The sequence below is a fragment of the Pygocentrus nattereri genome, chromosome 7 (assembly GCF_015220715.1).
Source record: "Pygocentrus nattereri isolate fPygNat1 chromosome 7, fPygNat1.pri, whole genome shotgun sequence".
In the NCBI taxonomy this organism is placed as follows: Eukaryota; Metazoa; Chordata; class Actinopteri; order Characiformes; family Serrasalmidae; genus Pygocentrus; species Pygocentrus nattereri.
Genome location: NC_051217.1, coordinates 8,983,227 through 9,006,500, shown reverse-complemented (window position 1 = coordinate 9,006,500; position 23,274 = coordinate 8,983,227). Strand labels below are relative to the sequence as shown.

The following is a 23,274-nucleotide window of genomic DNA, read 5'->3' as shown; positions in this document are numbered from 1 at the left end:
TAGTGCCATCTTATGGAGAGATAAAAAAAACAATGAGACCTTAAAAGATAATTACACTGTTTATTACTATGTTTAACATATTTGCATAATTAAATGGCTAAGATGTGAACAAAGTCATTCAGAGTGGTTTAATGTGAAATGCACTTTTATATAGAAATTTTTGAGTCAGAATCGTTCACAGCAGTAATGAATGGAACCAGAAGTCTGAAGCCTCTAAAAGCTTCCTCACACAAAACTATTAAATTAAATAATTATGAGCATTTGAAACATATTGTTTTACGAGCACGTTTCTCTTCTGTGTAGTTGAATTACTTCTGTTTTACCATTATCAACAGTACATAGAAAAACTCACAGAACACATGTAGTTTCACAAAATAAAATGGCTATATTTGTGCTGTATATTTGTGCATGACTCCTGGTCATCATGGCCCTCTTATCTCTACCACTATGTTTCTGTGCAATGCACCATTTCACATCAAACTCTACATACTTTTGTTGACATCTCAATGTTTGAATAATGCAGAAATTTTGAAAAAATCAAGTGCAGTTCTCTTTAAAACTGTATTCTGCATCTGGTAACCACTGATAAGAGACACCAGAGATCTCCTATTCCTTTTTGTATTAACAGGCAGAAGCTTAGTTACTGCATTCTGGATGAAGTGTTGGCAGACAAAGCCTCAAGTAAAGGGAGTTATATTAATCCATACATGAACAGATCAAAGCATAAATCAGTTTCCTGTTCAGTGAATGACAACATACAATTTAGTTTGTCAATACCCATTGGCTTGAAAAAAGTTACCTCTCACTGCTGTGCTAACCTGCCTGTCAAATTTTAGAGTGCAGTCAAAGACAACTCCAAGATTTTTGTGAAGCTCTGTATGCCATTGGATCTGTCAGCTATTATAACTTCTTGTCTTGTCATCATTTAACTGGAAAACGTTCAGACATTTAATATCAGTGAGACAAACGAATGGGAGGTGTAAAGACCTGTTATTATTGGGTTAAAAATGCTGGTGCATTCCATTAACATTACAGACACTACAAAAAGAGAGACAGAGAGACAGCTAATGACATGGTGTGGCTGCGTGCAAATGACATACATTTTACCAAGACGCCAATTCACCTGTAACACTGCAGTCATGACCTGTAGGACACAAAAACACACACACACACACACACACATGCATAAACACACGCACACATAGCCCTACCTCACTGTGAGGTGCACTGACTCTGTCTAGGTTAAGAGAATAGAGGATGTCTTTCCCGCCAATGATCAGCCTCTCCTGAGTCTCATCCAGCAGCATACTGTAATGCTGTAGAACCCCCTCTCCAGCCTGGAACACCCAGGTCCTGTTCAAATCCCAGAGCTCTACATATGCACAGGAAACACAGAAAGAACACTGTAAGTGACATCATGGAGGGATCAACAGATTATGGTAATGAGCGAGCTTTATCCTGAAGCTAGGCAAAACAGTGCTGTTGGAGTCTATAGAGTTTTGGAGTATTCTCTCTAGACCAGTGCATTCGGATTGTGGTCATACAGCTGGAATAGGATTAGTCCGGTCATACTTGAGCCCTCAATTAAACACGATGCTTTGAAGGCAGAGAAAAGGAAAAGGCAGATGAATCAAGGTGTACGGTGTCAACAATTTATACCATTTCAGCCTCAATTTCCTGACTGTGTGTGAGCTTGGATCCCTTCAGTGCTCTTGTTTAAGCCACTCTAGATGCAATCCCCTGATTTCCGCTGTGTAAGAGTGTGTGTGTGTGTGTGTGTGTGTGTGTGTGTGTGTGTGTGTGTGTGTGTGTGTGTGCGCGCATGTGTGTGTTTGTAGGCCCTCTGGTCATCCACTGTGCTCTACCTAAATCTGTTTGTGATTTCAGAGGGCCTCTGGATGACTCTTTTCTGAAAAATATCAGCCTAGGACCTAACACACACACACAGACACATACACATATGACCAGAGGCTGCTCCCTGCTGAGTGGGTTATTTCAGAGGATCACTGACTGCCTCAGTGGAAGAGAGGGATAGTATATAAGATGCCTTTAGGGGACAGAAAAGGACCGATCAAGATAAAGAGAGACAGAGCAAGTAAACGGATAGATGGATATATAGACAGACAGATGGGGAGATGACTCAACTGAGGGGCTCACAAGACTTGACTCAGACTTGCACTCTACTGTCTCAAGTCTTGAATCGTACCCCAGATACTCAACACTCAACTCGGACTTGCACCCCAAATACTGAGAGACTCGACTCAGATACTCGCACCTCAGATACTCGCTCCTCAGACACTCAAGATTCAATTTGGACTCACACCCCAGAAACTCCAGACTCGACTTACACTCCAGATACTCAAGAGTCAACTCGGACTTGCACTCCAAATACTGAGAGACTCGATTCAGACTCGCACCTCAGATACTCAAGACTCAACATAGACTCACACCCTAGATACTCGAGACTCGACTCAGACTTGCACCCATGATACTTCAGATTCGACTCAGACTTGCACCCTTGATACTCGAGACTCAACTCAGACCCCAGATACTCAAAATTCGACTCGCACTCCAAATACTCCAGACTCGTCTCACACACCAGATACTCCAGACTGGCCTTGGATTTGCACTTGAAACTCGACTCAGACTTGGAACCCAGACACTCCACACTCAACTAACACCCCAGATCAGATACTCAAAAGTCACCTCTGACATGCACCCTAAATTCTAAGAGACTCAACTTGACTAAGACTCTCACCTCAGATAGTCAAGACTCGCACCCCAGAGACTTGAGCCTCAACTCAGACTCACATCCTACAAACTCAAGACTTGACTCTCACTGCAGATACTCAAGACTCGACTTAGACTGGCATAAATAAACTCATGACCATTTCTGATATATGATACAGAATTTTGATGAAGATCTTTTTCCGCTTTTAATTTTTTTCCCCTTTACATCCATTGCTTTTCCAAATTTACATTAATATGTATATACTATATTAAGAACAGCAAATCATTCTTTCTCCAATAAGTTTTACATTTTAAAGATTTTTCAGTTTTGTTTATCTTTTTTTAACATTATTTGAACATTCCAGCTATAACTGCACACTGAACACTTCAAGATGACTGAACAAACTATTCAAAATATGTACCACAGTAGTAAACATTCTATACCAAGTAAAAACACTATATAACAGTGTAAATACTAACAAACATGAAGTGAATACAGTAAAATGTAAAGATTTAATTATCTAATTTTTACAATTTTTTTTACTTTTTCGATAAGTTACTTACAATAACACAGGTTTAGTTTCTGATTTCTTGGTGCACTCAAACAATTACAGATTTGAAAAATTTCATCAGCAGCACATCTGATTTAATTTAATAAGGAACTGATTAGCTGAACTTGTTACTGGATGGTAACTGTAAATACTGGGCTTCCTTGAGGAAAGCTCTGTAAAGCAAAATCACCCTGCATTGTTTATTTGTATTTATTCTATAAAAGTAATGACAGGTAGATGCACAGATAGATTTTTGCAGGGAAAATGAATCAAGTGGCCCCCCAATGCAATAAATGCAATAAATCTGAATGCAATAAATGTAAAGATCGAAAAGAGAAAATATGGTTTATGGATATTCGTGAGATTATCCTTAACAGTAACCATGAGATGTTCATGTATGGTAATTCTATTGGGAAGTGGTTTTACTGCAAGCTGTTACAAATTATAGTCACCCCACTGTTTAAGCGTTAAACTCTAAACCCTCTCCACCCTGGCCCTGCAGCGTGAGCTCTCTCTGATGAGGTGTCGGGTAGAAACGGCATGAGGAAGAAGAGAGGACTGAGAAATTAAGCTTAATAGTGTTTTACCTAAAGCAAAATACACAAGAGAAAATTACTAATAGATCAGGAATGTGAGAACAGCCACAGGGGTTTCTGCTTTTCACTGATTCCTATTAATCTACATTTTCTGCTTTGATCCATGTGTCCTACTGATGTTTATTTGATCTGACATTTGTTTTATTTATATTGAGTGCATAATACATTGTGCACTTCCCAAGGGCCCGTCTCTCCTTTAATGTCATTATGAGCTTCTTACTCATGTTAAATCTACTCATCCGACCTCATCCGTGAGGTTCCAATAAAGCAGAGTACAGCCATTTAAGCCAGATAAATTAGAAAGGCTCGGTATCAGGTGAGGCTGCAGGGTCATTCAGCCCTATCGAACCTGCTGTGTTATGTTCCATTAATCAGGTCGAGCCATGATAAAGAGGCGGGTGGGTCGTTATTGTTTATGAAGGGGCTGTACGGCCAGAACAAACAGCAAATTACAAATGTCCAACTCGAAAGCAAACCTTCAACATAACCCCTACGGCAATGAGCATTTGAACTTCTAAATAATACTTACTCACTGAGAGCCCCTGACCTGGGCAAAGGTCATACCATTAGGTGCTCCAGGGGAGGGGCAGAGCAAGTTGAAATTTAAAAGGAAATCCAACACCATTCATTAACATCAGCATCAAGGCCACAGTGCTTTGGGTGATGTGACCTTTTGCAGAAAGCTTAAGGCATTTGGTAAAATTCTACTTATCTTTGATCTTCTTTGGTCAACCACCTACATCCAAAAACAACTTACTCAAGAAATTAAACAGTATTGTGCAAAACTAGGCACATTAAATAAATGTGTGTAACTACCTAGGGGAGTAGATGTGTTTTTGCATGTAAAAATGATATAATAAATTTGGTATACATACACATAAACTGTAATTTAATGAAACCATTAAATTAATGTGTAATTCAACCAAAGATCTTTTGTTTTAAAAAATGTTACCGATATCTTCTCAGATTTATCTTCTGAAACATCAGAGAGGTTTGAGAGACACAGGTTTCTCATTTTTTCTCTATGCAGCCTCACCATTGCAAGGATTTGTTGAATTATATCACTAGTAGGTCTGATTTATTGGAACAATTCTATACAAAAAAATTACAATTTACACTATTTGCCAAGACATGTTTGCTGATAGGTAATTTAGTTAATGTTACTCAAAATCTTTCGGTGACACAAGTAGTGTTCAGACATGGTGAGTTTTACATGGAGAGGGATAATGTAATCTTTCCTGGTATGTCTGTCATTTTAGTCTTGTCCAAATCACCATTTTATTCATTTTTATGCACTGCAAACTCTTATTCCAGCACTTTATCTTGCCTACTATAAAATAATCCCAGTTTATTTTAATTCTGTGTGAACTGACATCATTATAATTGCCATCATGGTCTGTGAAAAAGGTTTTTTGTAATTATGGAAGAACTTAAAGAGCCATTTACATTTCAAGCCAATATGTTCCATCCTACTTACTAAGTGTATGACCCTGAACATTAAAAACAGTGCCAAAAAAGTTTGATTTTATGTAGTAATTGTTTATTGGCTATACGTTGCCAAGCTAATGACAATGCAAATGACACACAACTTTCACTTGAGACAGTATGGTAAACAAATAAACAGCTAAATGAAATCTTTTGACCCATTTTTTTTGTAAGTCAAGGCAATGTGTAACTCGAGTATCACTGTAAGAGATAGAAACTGTAATTTATACCAAGATATATCATTGTCTGTAGCTCCACTACAAAACCAAGGAGGAAAACTTTGGATGAAATGCAAGCATACAGGACACATGTCCAGGCTAATCAACTACATTTAAGGTGAAGGGAATAACTGTATGCACATTTGATTTTTTTGTGAATCGCTTCTTGTAGTTAATGAATTATTTATTAGCTCAACAAGATATTGGAGAATTGGGCATATTGACTTTGCAACTACAAATAATGAGCTTCCTCAAGGGGATGGTCAGAAATGGTTAGGCTGATTATAAATTGATTTGATTATTGTTTATTTGTATACACCCTTTAATCGAAGCTTACTTCTCAGGTAGGATCTTTGAAGATCATAGAAAAACTAATTGAACATCCAGAACTCTGCTCTAAACAGCCTACAGCATTACAGTACACCTGTAGCAAGGATTTTCAGCTCCCCACTCTATTCCTTGCTATATGGAATAGTTCTGTGCTCACAGTTTAAATGTTTCTTGTCAGCTGTACTTTGTCATGTTGTCATTTTTGTTGTTTCTGGTTTTTGTCATCAAGCTGTGTTGATTTATTCAGAGGAAACAGCATCGATCACATTCTCTGTCTCTGGAAGTAATAACTGAGAATTAAAGCCATATAAAGCCACAAGCACTGAAAACAGGACAGACTCAACTCAATAAAATCTCAACACTAATATAGGAAATACATAGCTAATGGGATATAGATTGAAATGGAAATGACCCAGTGCATCCTTCAAATCAACATCCACATATGCTGACCAGACTCTCTCTCTCTCCCTCTCTCTCTCTTAAAATAAAGACCCATTTCCTCCATCTAAGTCCTCCATGTGGGAAGAGTGAGAAGAATGAGTCGCTCTAAAGGCCGGAAAACTGGCCGGATCTCCCTAAAGAGCCTTTGGTGGATGCAAGAGTCCAGATTTAGGGAGGTGGACGATAGACTGATTGAAGAAGTGGATGTATACTCCCCTCACCAAGGGGCTATTGGTTATCAGAGATAGGAAAGTGCTTTCATCCCAGAGAGGAAACAATGTTCTCCCTTTTATGTGTCACTCTGGATTTATTTCATCTCTCCGTCTAACAGGAAGAGCCATACAGTACATCCTATATTAAATGACCTTTTGCACTGCACAATGACGTGGTCTGTAAAGAAAAGCCGTATACAGTGCCTCGGTGAAGATGAATGTTAAGTGAGATATGGTTAAAACACGGTAATTACACTTAATCAAACGCACTGATTGAAAATGGAGATTATTTTGTAACTCAGGTGGCTGACACTGATTACTCCACAGGACATGGGGAACGTAAAGACCCTGCTGGAGAGCATGCCTTCTTTAAACTAGCATATTGACTTCGTTAACCTAGTAACCTCTGTAATTATCAAAAAGCTGATACTGCTTTCGGAAACTTGATAACAGACTGCATGTCTGGCCCTGACTAACCAATAATTCCCTTCAGAAACAAAACAAAGCAATCAATATTTATGTCCATTCTGCCAATGAAGAAGCACAAGGCAACATAGTCGCCATCATAATAAAATCTTGTATTTCCAAAATAGTAACTTTCTAAGAAAAGAACATTTGTGCAAAGTGAGCATATATTTATTCTAATTCACTTTTGTTGGTTCATTCATAATGAAACACTCACATGGTGAAAAAAGCAGTTAGTGTTTTTAATGTCTATTTTTTTTAAGTGAAGCTCTAAGTTTTTGATCTGACAGCAACATGTTGTACATTGCATTAGCCCTGTAAGAACATTTATAGAAGTCATTTGCCATATATATTAGTTTTGTATTTTGTTAAATCCTAAGAACTTAAATCCTGGTTTTAATGTGAACAAATACAAGTGGAAAACCATGAATAGTAGAGCCAGAACCTTAGTTCAGGCCACTAATGTGAAAAAAACTAACGCTAATTACTGCAGATGCCCTTTTAGGATTTCTGTTAGTATGTTAGTGCAAAGGTATACACTGTACATGAGCATATTGTGGCATCTGAAGCTTGCAAAAGACATTCCATATGTTTTATTTGAAACTTGTACATATATTTTACCTTGTATGCTGCAGTTTTACAGTGAATCTCTGAATAAAGAACATAGAGCATAGCGCACATGCCACTGTTTTCCATTTCTAACTGATGAAAGCCAATTAGGCTATCACTCGTGTTCACATTCAGCGACGAATGTAGGACTTTGACAAGGTGATGTTTTTCCTTACAAAATTGGTCCCACCCATTTTAAATCAAAATGTGATTGGTTGATTCCACTGTCAGTTTCTTAATCGAGGTGCTTCTGTCCAGATCCTGAAGGCCTGACCAAAGGTAGAGCTTGCTTGACTTTATCTACCTGGACACCATGAAAAAATATCCTGATTGGACAACTGTCTGTTAAGTATTTACATAAATAAAGTTTACAGAAATCAACGGGCTTAGAAGGCCCTGAAGGTTTCTTACTGCAAATGCAGTATTGGAATGGAGGGTGAAATCAGTCTATTTTGTAGATCTTTTCCTTTGGACCTCTTTATGATTTGCATGTTCATTCACAAAAAACAAGGGCACTCTCCACATGTCTTTGGTACAGACTTATGTGCACACACACACACACACACACACACACACACACACACATACTCACACACACATACTCACACACACTCCTGAAATGTTTCCACCCTAATCCAAGTCAACAGCATGATAAACAGTTTGTGTGTCTCTGTCTCTGCAGGTCGTGCGAGGTGAAGGCCCTTTGCTCTGAAATGAAGCCCTGAGGATTACACTTCCTGTGGGCTGACTGGCAAGGGCATCTCACTGGTCTGGAGCCCAGATGGCAAGACAGCCTTGTAGAGAGGATGCCTCCAGGGCTTAAACTGCACCCTTCACTGCTTTCTGTATGTCCTGTATGATCCTCTGTCACCGGGGTTATTTCTACTGTCTGCCTGTGCCAAAATACAGCCGTCATAACTACCCCATTCCAGAGCTCTCAGTAGGACAGAGGAAATGAAACCTGGCTTACGCCAGCCAATTCATTCTCCCACTCAATGATACTGCAAGACAAAATATGGCATTGCTTTGTTGTTTTTAAAAAGTTCTGCATGTTGGAGTAAAGTAGCGTGTTGGAGTAAAGTAGGGGATCTTACCTCTTTTTTAACAATATTTAAAGACTTCAGCAGTGGCCCCTTTAAGGAACCCACATGGCAGATAAACCCACTTTTAGCTTTTCTGAAATGAAAGCATTTGATGTAGTACACACTTAAAAAAGAAGGGTTCTTCAGTAAAAAGTGGTTCTATATAGAACCATAAACACAAAAAAAACTGTGCATGATTAAAGAGTTCTTTTGCATCTTGAAAGGGTTCTTCAGATTAAAGGAGAATGTGCTATAGATGGCTCTTTATGGAATCTTCTTGCAAAGGGTTCTATACATCACCCAAAATGGTTCTTCTATTGTAATAAGCCTGACACTGCAACAACAGAAGAATTGTTTTTGGTACTATATAGAAATGCCAAAAAATGGAACCAAATATTATGCATGTTCATGTCAAACGACCTTTAAAAGTATTGTTACACAAACAGCTCGTTTAATTCTAAGGTACGGAAATAGTTGAAAATGGTCAGGTAAAAAGAGTTATGACAGTTTTTGATTTATAAACACACAAACCTCGTAGGTGGAACTTATGGGAAAAGATTACTGAACACTGAACACTAAAAGCTTATTACTTTAATTTTTCATTACAGTAATAGTAAGAAAAAGATTGAAGTATGAAGCATATTCCTAATCCTGTTTTCTTGTTCAAAGTGGTAGTTTGTGACACAGACAGAGGAAAAATCTCAATATCTTACTTTATTTTCACACTTTATTTTTATTTCTTACTTCATTCATGTCAAAACAAATGTGACAACAGCATTTAAAAAGTGTTATTAAAAGAGAGGAATGGATTCAAAGGTAGAAACAGCCTACAGCATTAAAGCGATAAGGAAGCATTTGAGTCACATAGCATTCAGCATTTAGCCGTGACCAAGACAGTGATTGTGTATTTAGTCAATTTATTTAGTACTACAAGTCATGGACAGGCATGATAGAAGCTGAACCATTTGCTTGGATTTATAATAAGTGGAGGAAAAGAAAATATAATTTTCCATTCCAAAGCTTGCACACTTGAGATACTCAAAAGGGGTCTGATGATTGCTGCATAGTTGCACAATATAGAGGTCATGGCATCCATGGCATTCCTCTTAGAAGTCTAAATTACAGAGCACATTTGTCCTGTTTGCACAGAAAACCTTCCTACATGGAAGAATTTCATGGAAAATATCTGGCATAATTCTACAATCTTCTCTCACTGCCGTGATGGAACTGCATCTGTCTGCAGATCCAGCATGGCACTGTGAGGTGTTTTGTCTTCGTATCATGGAAAACCTTGATGGAGAGAGTGAGATTAAAACCATTACCATCTCTTTAGCCGTTATACTGGCACAGCTGTGCAGCAGAGAGACTCCACACATTGATATCACACATAGTTATGGAGAGAGATATGAGTGAAGAACAACAGATACATGAGGAAAGAGAGAAGATATGGAGTGGGAAGAGTGAGATAGAGTACAATATCAGTGGAGCTTAGGCAAAACATGAATGAACGTTTCTAACTTTATACACTGTCCGGGTTCATGCTGTATCCACACTCTTAGCGGAAAGGCTTCCACATTTTTCTAGAAATATTCAGCCAAAACCATTTTTAGTTTAAAGAACTATAAACAAAGAGTTCCCCAACTTGGAGAAGAGGCATTTAAGCAAAGCTCTGTCCAAAAAAATACAACAACAAACAAACAAACAAACAAACAACAAAGATCTGTCAAAAACCATAGGAAAACAACTCTACGATAAAGCTAATTCCAGTTAGCACCCAGGGATTTCAGTTGTACTGTAGATTAGCACTGAACAAACAGCAATTCACATAAAGACTGTTTTTTACTGATGTTCCAGCTTGCAAAAGACCTCCCACAGCTGAGAACATATATCGCACGTTGTGGCAATTTTGTAGTGACTCCTTTAGAGCCCTGGCATAGAGCTGCCCCTGTTTTCCATCTGATTGAAACATAGAAGCTACCATTCCTACTCACAGTCAGGCATAGAGTGTTTTTTTTTTTTAATTACAAAATTGGTCCTACCATTTGTAAATCAAAACATGACTGGTTGATGTCACTGTCAGTTCTTAATCTGGTGGCTAATCTGATATGTTAGATTTCAGACCAGCATAAAGTCCTATGAAATGGAAGTGTTCACTTGGCTTTATCTACCTTGATACAACAGGGATTGGGCAGTTTTCCATTGACCATTTGACTCTTCTGGTCTCCATCACAACCTGAGAGAACTACTACAGCACTTGCAGAGTTTTGACCAAAAGTTACAGACATCATTTTGTATTTATTTTTTACAAAAATCTGTAGGCCTTCATATAAAGCCCAATAAGCCCTGAGAGTTGCCCATTACACATACCCCACCCACAAAACCCATCCTTTCATACCAAGGGCTGTGAGGTTGGATAAGCCTTATGGAACACTGGCAAAAATCCCTAATCAATTTTAAATTTGCCAAACTGTGGTTGAGTTCCAGTTTAAATGCTATGATTCCAAGTTGCACAATATTGTTGCAGCTATCTGAAACTTCAGGCAGGTTGAAAATGACAGCTGTAACCAGTTGTCACCATTTTAACACTAGTTCAATTACAAAAAGGGACACCAGATTTGTCCTAACAGTGTAACCGTCTGCATACATACACAATAAATATCATTTAAACACTCTTGAATAGTTTTGGTAATGTTAAACAGGGACTTTGCCAACATTCTTTCCAGTCGCTGTGAAAGAATGCATTTGCGGGTAAAGTATGGATGAATGTAAAGTCTGAAACAAAGATGAAAAGGGACATCCTGTCACGATGGACTGCTTGTCATGAAGTCTCCTGTATGGAGAAAGCCTGGAAAAGAATTCCAGCAAATAATTCCACGGTTAGTATAAAGCACAGAGGTGGAACTGTTAGAGGCTTTAATGAACGCACAAAAAGTTTACAAAGCCATTTTAAATACAAACCTGCAGAATTCTGAAAAGAACTTGCTCAAACAATAATAATCCAAAATACACCACCCACCGTTCGAACAAATCCCAAAAAGTAAAATGGTCTGTTTAAAATAAACGCCACAAACATGAACTTAATACATTTAACATACTTATAGCACAAATGCCCAAATACATTTTAGTGCCACTGTATATTCTTCATTCACAGGCTTGACATCTTTACTGTGAACTGCACAGCATAATATAGAATCACTTGCAAAAAAATAAAAATGCCTTGTCTGCACACGAGGCCCTTCGCTTGGCTTAGTTATTCTGACCTGTCAGTCACACTAATGAAGATAGACATATTCAAACACCATAATTCACCTACTGTTCTCCAACAGCTACAAGATAAACTTCAATTACCCGCTGTTCAGATACAGAGCTAACTGAGCTGACTGATAGAAGCACAAACACACACTGCATGTGTGCCTCCTCCAGAAACAGGAGGCATGTGTCAGTCAAATGTCAGCATTAGCAGTCAGAAGAAGAAGAGAGAGAGAGAGAGAGAGAGAGAGAGAGAGAGAGAGAGAGAGAGAGAGAACTGATAGAGGCCAGTTCTTCTACATGGAACATACTGTGGAATGTATACTTTGTAGTTTCAGACAAACTGAAACAGTGCAGGACCTGGCTTGCCAAGCAGTGGTATTTTTTTTAGCATATACATGGAACTGGGTATAATTACATTTGAATTATGTTCACGCTGCATGATTTTTCCGAATACGGAATGCTTTCTGACATCTTGGATACCCTAACACAAGTAATTGTTCCCAGTGAGAATGTATGTTATTACATAGCGAAATTACATATTCAAACAAAATATATATCAAACAAGAAGACGAGAGTAACCATATTATAAATAAACAGAAATTCCTTTCAAAAATGGTAATGTATTCAAGCCAAATCTATTAATTGTACAGAATGCAACATTTTTTGTCCAAAGAAGGGTTTCATCTACCCTTTTTTAAAAAGGGTTTATTCAACAGCATATGCTATTAATGTCCAATTTTATAGTCACACAGCAATACAGAAGGGACATGGAAATTGCACATGAATGTCATTTTTCATTGTGTGTCACTGTAGTAAAACTGTCACTTTTCTCTGAATTTATGAATGTCAGCTTTCACTGAATGTCACTGTCATAAAATGCAAAACCATCAGGCAATGTGTAATGTTAAGTCATCTTCAATTCCATAGTTCTACCCCTTATTTTGTTCTCCTTAATATGGAGCAACAAGAAACCATGCTGCACAGTAACAAAGGCTGGATATAAGTTATAATTTGTCATTTCTTCTAGTTTCTACTATGTACATCTGGACTATATATATATATATATATATATATATATATATATATATATATATATATATATATATATATATATATATATACATATATATATAAAAAATATCTCACATTCAGTAAGGAGTCTTTGGTCTCAATGAATGTTTCCACTTAGTCAAATTCAGTGCCCATACATGTGCAGAATGGCATGCTTTGAAGCTATGGCAAGGGAATTTCCTCTGTTTAATTCCCTATCATTTTCCCCACCTGGGATAGACTGAGTGTTCCCTGTAAGCTCTGAGGCACAGACAGAATCCACAATGCTTAAAACAAATGGGTTATGGAAGCATTATGGTCTGCTGCACACCTACTTCAAATGGAAAAGCAGGAATAAAGGAGACTTTCAACATATACGGTTCAGGTGCTGAAAGAGACCATAGGAGAATTAGCCTCATAAGGCAGAAAAATAAACGATTTATTCTCATACATAACCTGGACTGGAAAGTACCGGGAACGGGAGACAGTGATACACAGCGAGAGAGAGAAAGAGAGAATTAGGGGGACGTTGAGGTAATAAAGCAAAGCTTTAAATTAAAATTAGTTATTGATTTTAGAACGTTAAGACTGTATTGTAAATCTTTGCGAGTCATAAAGAAAAGTGCCCTTCAGTAAGACGGACCTCTTGATTAATGAAGCACTGTAATTCACTCACAGGCATAAAGATGATTAGTTTTACTTAAAGGCTGTCCCAGGAGAAATGCCACTTATAACTAGGGAGACAGTTGGAAAGGAGCTTGGCTTCATGGCTAGGGCTCAGTCTGAAGGGAAGATGGAAGGGGATGCCATATCCTCAGTCAGAAAAACTGTAAAACTGCCAAAAACTACCCTGTCCATCTCGTGGATTATCATTGTCAGAAGTTTGCTGTTTGCATTCATCGTCTAATGCACCCAAACCGCAATATCAACAAAGGCTGTTTTACAAATTAGAATGACATAGAGGTTATAAATGGCTCTACATAAACAAATAGGCATTGCGTAAGATAGGGACATGTGAAGAAGCTTTTTAAATATGCTAAAAACTAGCCATGGCTACAATTCATAACAAAAAGAATTTTTAAACTTTAAATTCTGTCTTACAATTCGGGCCAGTGCTCATAGCATTGCACTTTACAATGTTTTGTATGCTTCTTCCCAAAAAGAGGAGAAATATAGTTTGAGCTCTGGACATTTGTTGGCTTTCCAGTTCCCTGTGGGCTGGAAGGCAGATTGGAGGCTCCCCAGTGTGAAAGACAATTACTCCATGTTCCTTATGGCCTTGTGTTGTGCAAAGTGTTTGTCCGTGATGTCAGCACCCAAATGAATGCCACATGAACCAGCGAGGAGATAAGGGGAGGGGCACTTGCAATGAGAGGACAAACTGAAGGAAATAGGAGCTCAGGGGGAATTGACCTATGTATGCTCAACTCACAAACGTGTTCTTTTGTAGCAACTGTTGCGAGGCTGGCTTTACAGAACACAAGAATCCCACTTAATCTCATGAGAAATTGTAGCACACCACTCGACAACAACTTTGTCAAAATATGGGAATTTTGAGTGTGTTACTAGTTTCAATTGACATTTATTCTGTATATGCGTGAAAGTTCACATACCATAGATATGGGGTAGTTTTGTGTAAATGAACTGACATGGTGGTAAATTTGGTCAGATACATTATAAAGCAGGAGACAGGTCACTGGAAAAGGGAGAGCTTGTAACACTTAATTAAGTCTCACTCCCTTAAGCCAACTGTATTGCTGATAAACACACTAGCTGGAAAAATCCTCTTGGTGGGGGAGATATGAGCATGCACAGTGGCCAAAACAAGCTGAAAATGGCATTTTCGGTGTTATTTGAGCCAAATGCTACAACATTTTCTGTTGTTTGTGTCAGATTTTGTCTGTGGTTTTAAATCAGTTTTTGAAACATTAATGTAGCAATCATTTGGATCAATCACATGCATAGGTCTCTCCCTTAAGAAACAGTGGTCTATGATTTGAAATAATTGCCCAGGGATGTCTACTGCAGAGAGGGCAGCTTTTCCTATAGGGACTTTGTCTCTGTGTCATTTCCAACATGCCTAGTTTTGATTAGCTACAACAACACAGTTCAGCTCAGTAGTGCAGCATTTTAAAACTTTTTTCTTTTTTCAAATTCAACTTTTTCCTTGAATTTGCTGTTGAGAAAAGTACTAAGAAAAAGTCTACATCAGACTAATGATGTTCTTAAACCGCAGAATTATTTGCACCTTTGCAATCTTGAGTGCGCAGAGATTCTGTTCTGACTTAAGAACAAAAACCAAATAACACCTTGGTGAATGTCAGCAAACTGCGCAAGTGGGTTGTGAATGAGGTCCAATGTTATATAGCACATCTAAGCTCTAAGCTAATTTTAGTCTGAATTAAATGTTCGCCAACTTCTGTAAAGCTTGACCAGCCCTTGAACAGCTGCTATGAAAGAAGGCACAGTTACAGCAGGGATAAGACAAATGGAGGACTAGACAGTGAGGAGAGACGAGATAAAGCAACCTTCATGGCTGAGCTGGATGGCATGACAAAAACTGACTTTAAAATGCGCACTGAGCCACTGTACCCCTGTGGATCAAGCTCATTGTCCTCATTTCATAGTTGCCGTGGGTGTGTGACATGAATAGCCTAAAAGCTGATCGTTGCTTGCATTGTTCTTGCTCAGATGAAAGGTTTTTCGAAGTCTAATGCAAAACACGCTTTTGCTTCAAGCAGAATGTGTTCCTTAAGCCCATGTGTGTGAGTCCATTTTGTCCCCTACTGATTGCACTGGCTGTGATGTTTATTACAAACTAGTGGGTCCTCCCTCTTTCACTCTCTCTCTCCGTCTGTCTCTCTCTCTCCCTCTCCGGAGAAGCTGTCTCCATGACGACCCCTCAGCTCCCATGTTTGAAAGGAAGTGATGGGTTTATTGGGTAAATAGACCTCTCTTAGCTCTCTGGAGAAATACCAAGGAAAGGAGAGGGGGTGGTGTGATGAGAGAGAGAAAGATAGATACACATATATATATATATATATATATATATATAGCGAGAGAGAGAGATAGGGAGAAAGAGAGCGATCTGATAGTTCTTCTGGATGTGTCCTCTTGCCATTCCAAGTGTATGAGGTTATGTTACAGCCAGAACAAACTTCTCTATCATCCTTAGGACATCATAAATTACCTAACAATGAACCTAGAAGCAGACATCAATGTCAGGAAATAACATACCCAGCAGACAGGAGACAGCAATAAATTGTTCAGCTTTCATGTGCTGACTGAGAGAGGACATATGGAAATAGGCTTTTAGAATGACAAATAGTGAAACTCTTACACTGATTACACTGGGATTTACCACATGAACAACCCACTATCATTGTTAATAGAAGTAATGAAAGGCCTTTATAATCTAAACCTTAGCTGGCCCAATAAATGTTTGATACAAGGGAAATTATATACATCATAATAAGTGGCAAAGACAGGCAATAGGCCTTGTTGGTGGGGTACTCTCCTATCAACCCTCATTTAAGAAAATGACCCTGAGCAAAATCATTTAAAGCCATCAGGAGCATAGATGGTCTCTTTCTTGTGCTCAAAAGCAGGTTTAAAATTACAGCTCAGACAGGGGTGGCACACCAGCAATTACGACTTGAACCTACATGCAACCCGAGCTGGCTTTTGGGCTGTTATACTATCAATTTTAAAACAGAGTACAAAATGAAACACAGGCCTCAGAGCTACCGTCTAGCATCACCATCACAGCCAAAAGCTCTGTGAAACACAACCCCAGGGTGGATTTTGCAGCTTAAAGTTTATGTTCTTTACTAGCAGGTGGTGCAACGTAGATTTAGGGGGTCACATGCAATCATTAAGCTGACAACTGTATAAGTATAAAGGAAATAAATGATTGTGATCAAACCTTTCCTCTTTCAAAGCTGATCATGATTTCGCTAAGGGCCTGGAAGAAAAGGCCATCCTGTCAGTCATATATGACAGAAATCATAGCTAGTTAGATAGGTGGTATTTTACCTAAAGGCAAAGTACACATGTACAAAATTTCTCCTTCCAGGTCTTTATTAATGATGTGCAGACTTGTCACTGTGGTTAAGGATACAGCATGACTTACTGTTAACTATAAATATGAACAATACTTGTAGCTGAACACTGAAGGCAACAGATGCCAAATTCTGACTCCCACATAGAATCCTACCCCCCTTGATGATGCACATCACAACAACATATGGATAATAAATTACATTCTGTCATAGATGGGAAGGTATACTAAACATCATCGACAAATCGAAGCAACCTTAATGCATATAAATATGACTCAATTTTCTAACAGACATGACTGAGAAACAGGACTGAATGTGGATTCTGACAGATACCTGATCAGTTTAACACTCTCAATGCCAATAAATACAAATCCAGTAGACTTAATCAGGGCATCGCTTATTAAAATGTATTTTCTTATCGAATTCTAATTTTCCATAGGAAAATAGAAGTGATTGAAAGCTTCTGAATGCAGCAAATGGCTATAAAGTCATTTATTTTTTAACAGAATCAAGCTGTTCTATGCCTAGTTTCTCATTTCAGACCCCTTCAAAATTAGCTTGAATTATGGCTGGTGAAATCTGTTACTAGCTGAGCAAGTCAAGTATATTTGAGCATTTATAGATTCAAGATAGAAAAAACTGGGTTCTCTTAAGTAGCTGTAACACCCGCTAAAAGCTCTGGAGAGCCTTTGGCAGCTTCGTGTTTAAGCTTTATGAAAGGCAAATGTCCAGCGATATTGTGGTACACTCAGAGAGATTTATTTACACAAGGTAATGCACGAAACTCGAACTCTGTCATAACAGCGTGACATCATCTAAAACAGAGTCTCTCTCTGCAGGACCAGGTGGAAGTGTTTTGAAATAATGTTTGGAGAAGATTTAAACTAATTTCACTCAGGGATAAATCTACAGCTCTTGGAGATCATGTGCCCCACGTGCTTTTTGCCCCCCCTTGGTGACTGTGCTAGAAGAGGGTCTAATTGTAATTGTGCTTGAAAAATGAATTCAGTAGACTAAAAAGAATCCAGTCTCATGATATGATATTTTAGAAAATACTTGAGTGGACATACGGAATGCACAGCTGGCACATTTTGCTCTTTGGATTTGCGGCAGGCAATTTTCATACCTCAAAAATGGACAGGCTCATTCATCTGCAACAGAACATTCATCCTTTCTGTTAACATGAAAACTGCAGAGCTTATTCATTAACTCCTGTGGCTGTATCTGGCCTCAGAGTTATGTTTGTTCCCACTTCAGAGTAAAACGGCTCACCACAGTATTTAACATGAGGTCCCACCCATGCAACTCCACCCAAACACCTACAAATGTTGCAAGCATAGTGACAAGAAGTTCACTTTCCAGCAAAAATGGATCAACACTTTATGCCTGTTTGGTTTTGAAGTGAGCCTGCATTACCCTAATTAGTGAACCATATCCATGGGGTAATTATAATTTCTCTTAAATGAAACATAAAACTGAAACATATGCTGGATGGGGACCAGTGTGATTGGTCTTAAGGCATGTTTGAAATGGGAGTTGCCACATTGGACTCCATGGAGCTCTGCTGAGTCTGCTGTACTGCTATGGTCTGAAAATCAAGGAAAATTGGCAATGGAATCATTGCATTAAGGAGTTTGATTGGTTAGAGCCTTGCCCAAAACCAGAGTTGTTATGTCCTCATGAAACAATTTTAGCAGCTTTGGAAGAAAACCAGTCAAATCTATTCCTTTTGCTCTTTTGTCTCCACTTAATCAGGCTTTGCTGAATAATGAAAGAACTTCGCTATTATCCTTAACCCACTGGGACATAATTTAGCACTGTAGGAAAACACCCTCTAGAAGGCTCATGCTGGCTCCCTGTATCATGACTGTAGACAAATATACATATATAATGAGAAGAATCTGGAATAATAAACATCTTTAAGCAGCATGAGAATACACAATGGCAAGCTAGCATGATGGATTAGCTGAGAGCAAGACCCTGCAAGTTGCTCTTCAATTCTATATAACCTTAAAAACTGCAATGAAGGGCAAACGAAGCAAGATACACAGACCAGAGGTGTAGGAAGCTGTAAAGAGAAAAACATTGCAATAAAAAGAAGATCAGAGAGGCTCCAGGAACATCTAAATAATCTAAATTAGGCCTATAAACACGCTGCCACAGGTTCCTGTTGAACTGGGTCTCCCGCACCAAGCAGACACTTTGTTTTCACCCAGCAACCTGTGCAGCTGCTGACAGATCATGACAAAAGCTGACTTCAATTACCTCAGTTTTTATGCTAAATATATTTTGACACATTAATATCTCAAGAGTGAAACCCGCAAGGCCTAACCACACACCTCCCTCCTGTAGCTGCCTGCAAGCTCTCTGAATACCTCAGTGCATGCTAAAGCATTCAGGCTGTTCACGCTGGCAATGGACTGATGGCATGTATTAAAGCCAAGATGTTTTTCATTCCATAATGATAGGATGCATGCTAAACGCTCTTCTCCACTCTGCATGGTGAAGCACGATGTATCAGTCCAGACATGCAGAAAGCAGAGCGAGTGAAAGTGAGAGAGAAAGAAGGTGTGAAATAAAGAGCAAAAGATAGACTGCTGGAGGGGGAGAGAGAGAGAGAGAGAGAGAGAGAGAGAGAGAGAGAGAGAGAGAGAGAGAGAGAGAGAGAGAGAGAGAGAGAGAGAGAGAGAGATTGTGTACATGACTGATAAAAAGGAGAGAAATGGAGGTGAGAAAAGTGAAGCAAGGGACTGGACTAGACACAGAGATGAGAAAATGTTATATTTAGAAAAGGAAAAAAAGATTTTCCTTTGATTTTGTCAATCATGATGTACTTAAAATATGCCTGGTGCCTTGCATAACTCAATATGACATGATTATCCTCCCAAGTGTCAGATCATGACCTGCAACAGTGTCAAAACTGAAAGCAAAAAACTGGTCTCATTTATATATTAAGTAAAATTCAGTATTTAAACAGATTGAAAATTCTATACTCCATGGCACTTCATGACCGATACCTAGGCCAGTGACAGGTGACAGTCAACCTAGTTATGAGGGCAACTTTTGCATATGACTGTAGATGAGATATTCTGTAAATGTGGCTGTTGAGCTGCACTGGTTAAGCATGCTCTGTGCTGCAGGCAGGTACAGTGTACATTTCAGGACATGCTCAGACCACAGCATTAGGGGTTAGATGTTAGACAAAACAGCTTTAGGTTTTGGTTAAAACAAGTGAAATCAAGGCACAGCAAATGACCTCAGCCGAAATGGCTTCAAAGAAGAAGGCATCAGGGTAAGCTAAGAGGCCTCAGATGGCAAGGTTCATTTGAGATTTCCAATTCTGTTCTTAGTAGATAAATGATACTTTTGTGGCTTAATTAAGGATGACAATGCACTACAACCACAACCTTTAGTGAAGTGTGCTTTCTTTATTAAACTTCAATTTGCAAGCTATAACTGCTTGCTCCTGCTTTAGTGCCAGGGACTGTCTCAAAATTACCCAATAAAAAAGTTGCTGCTGTTATTATTATTATTATTATTATTATTATTTAGAAACAGTGCTACTCTTTGGGTAACTAACAGGAAAATAAATACAGTAAACAGTTCAAACGTGTCCAGGGGTGGGGCTGGGTGAGTGTAGGAGGTTAGGCTTACCACATTTATTTTCCACAGTTACTTAAATAATTGCACTCTGTTAGCAGCACAGCAACCTGCATCTTGTCTTCCTGGAATTTATTTTGCTTTATGTTAATCAAATTCTTGACTACAAATGTATGAAAACAAGTACGCCAATTTCCATGAGCAGGTGAAGTGTACAGATTACAGACATAAAAAATAACATAATTTGCTAAGCATCTACATTCCACACATGGCCTCAACCATGACCAACTTGTGGATTCTTGGTGTGGATTCTTATTTGACATTGTTTCCCCAGAAAAGCGATGAAAGAGAAAGAAAGCAAGGTAGAGAGGTAGAGAGGTAGAGAGAGAGAGGTAGAGAGAGAGAGAGAGAGAGAGAGAGAGAGAGAGAGGTAGAGAGAGAGAGAGAGAGAGAGAGAGAGAGAGAGAGAGAGAGAGAGAATTTCCCATCAGTAGGGTGTGTAGCTATCTACAAAGAGTGCCCTCATCTTTCCTGCATTACAGCGTAAACAGCCAAGGCAGACACCAGCATAACAAAATGAGTAGCTGCCACTCTTTCACTGAACCGCCAGAGTTGAAAGAAAGCCACATTGTTGAAACTCAGCCACCGTAACACAAAGAAAAAACAATATAAAGCAGAGCCTGACTTCTTTATTGGAGTCAAAGTGGCCTCATCTAAACCATTCATATCTCATTATGTGCCCCACACTGTGTGTATATATATATATATTTATATATGCAGCAAGTGCCCTACTTTATAACAAGGAATATAATGAAGTTTTATTGAATGGAAATCTATGAGTCACTAAGTGGATTGAAAGAATAGTATCGATGAAAGGAACTGCCAAGAGATTTTATATGACCTGACTGCTAATTAGAGATATGCAGTAAATGATACTGCTTTTTATATTGTGCTGGCTTCTCTTTATAGCATGTTCATTTTGTTACCTTGTAGTCATTGTAAAGTATAGTTACTGACCTATGAACATTTCATAACCCTGTTCATTTTAGACCGTTTAAAAATGCCAGCTTTGTTTATTTATTTTATTCTATTCTGAGGCTTAGTTTAATGTCTAGGGTGAAGGATTACGTAGGAAATGTCTAATAACAGGGCAGTGGAAAAGCACTGTAAAGTATGCACACTCTTAATCTGTTCAGCATGCATTGACCTGCATAAAGAAAGAGCGGAAACTCTGCATTAAAGCCCATTCACCCACATCATTAGGCCCAGTGGGCCAACTTACATTTCTTCTCTTCATGACATGTTTTCAATTTGTATACTTAAACCACACAGCTAATGAAGTTTACATCATTCTCAAATACCACTCTCAATCATATACACCTGTTGCCTTACCTTTATGGGACAGTCGTAGTCTCGGATAGTTGTTTTTTGCTCCTTGCACTTCAAAGTCGCTCCACAGGACCACACAAAGTATGAGGGTGAGAGTCCACACGCACCCCGCCATCCTGGCACACGCACTCGTCCTGAAATGTCTCTTAGACTCTGTCTCTACCATCCAGTGCTACTAACCTCCATGGTCCAGACCAAAGATGGACAGGCTTGGTTCCAGTCAGCATGCAGTCATCAGCACATCATGATAGGAGTCAACTTGTAAATCCTCTGAGGTGGAAGCTGACTGAGTGTGTGTGTGTGTGTCGTTATGTCCCTATGAGAGAGTGTGTGAAGCTTCCAGTGTGTGTTTCCAGAGCGTGGCCAGCGCTCTGCTAAAGAAAACGCAGTGCTCTGACTCAACCCTGGCTGACCGCCCTGTCAGACGCATTCCATCAACTCACACATGCACTGGGTGTGGGTGTGCGCACGCACGAGTGTGTGTGTGTGTGTGTGTGTGTGTGTCAGTCAAAGGGGGCTGTGCTGATCTTGGAGAGAACGGAGGTGCACCGCTGACTTGTCTGACTAATAAGAAGCCCTGTCTCTTCCCTCTTCTCTCCACCTTTTTTCCTTCTCTCTCTCCTCCTCCACAGCTCTGTCTCTCGTCCAGTGCAGTGAAATACTGCCTCTCCACGTGCCACTCAGCGATCCTCCCCTACCGCCTGCTCCACTCCCCTGCTGCTAACATGGACTCCAGCCAAGCTCTCTCTCCTCCCTCCCACCTCCCTGCCCTCCCCCATCCACTCTCTCTCTTTCTCTCTTTGCTATACTGTCTCTATCATCGATTATCTCTCCATGGCTCCATGTTTTTTCTTCTCACTCATGCCTCATCTGTCACCTGCCATAATGTGCCTCAGGTGTGCTGTATTCCTTCCCATTCATTGATTTTTTTCTTTCTTGCTTTCCTTCTTTCTTCTTTTTTCTCTCTTATTTTTGTGGTGTTAATAACACTTTTCTCTCTTTGCCTGCACACTTCAGTGTCTCTAAAACTCCAAGCCAACTTTTAATGTCATGTTGCTTAAAAGCACAAAGTAAGCAGCCCCGTCTTTTTTTTCCCCTCATGGTGCTAATACTATTATCACTGGATACTTTCCTGTGCCTGCACCCACTTTCTCTAAAATTGCTCTAAAATTCTGCCACAGCTAAAGTTTAATGCAGATAATT

At 39.1% G+C, this 23,274-nt stretch overlaps 1 protein-coding gene across 2 annotated transcripts in view; it reads right to left on the bottom strand.

Moving 5' to 3' along the window:
* Nucleotides 1-22,761, bottom strand: part of sema3e (sema domain, immunoglobulin domain (Ig), short basic domain, secreted, (semaphorin) 3E) — a 49,966-nt gene extending 27,205 nt beyond the window's left edge. The window contains exons 1-2 of one of the 2 annotated variants that reach the window (XM_017724630.2): nucleotides 22,075-22,761; nucleotides 1,212-1,372 (exon numbers count right to left, since the gene is read on the bottom strand). In XM_017724630.2, the coding sequence (XP_017580119.1) occupies nucleotides 1,212-1,372; nucleotides 22,075-22,237 (324 nt within the window). In that variant the 5' untranslated portion in view covers nucleotides 22,238-22,761. The remainder of the gene's footprint in view (nucleotides 1-1,211; nucleotides 1,373-22,074) is intronic. The other variant, XM_017724698.2, reaches the window with a different exon arrangement.
* Nucleotides 22,762-23,274: the final 513 nt, after the last annotated feature.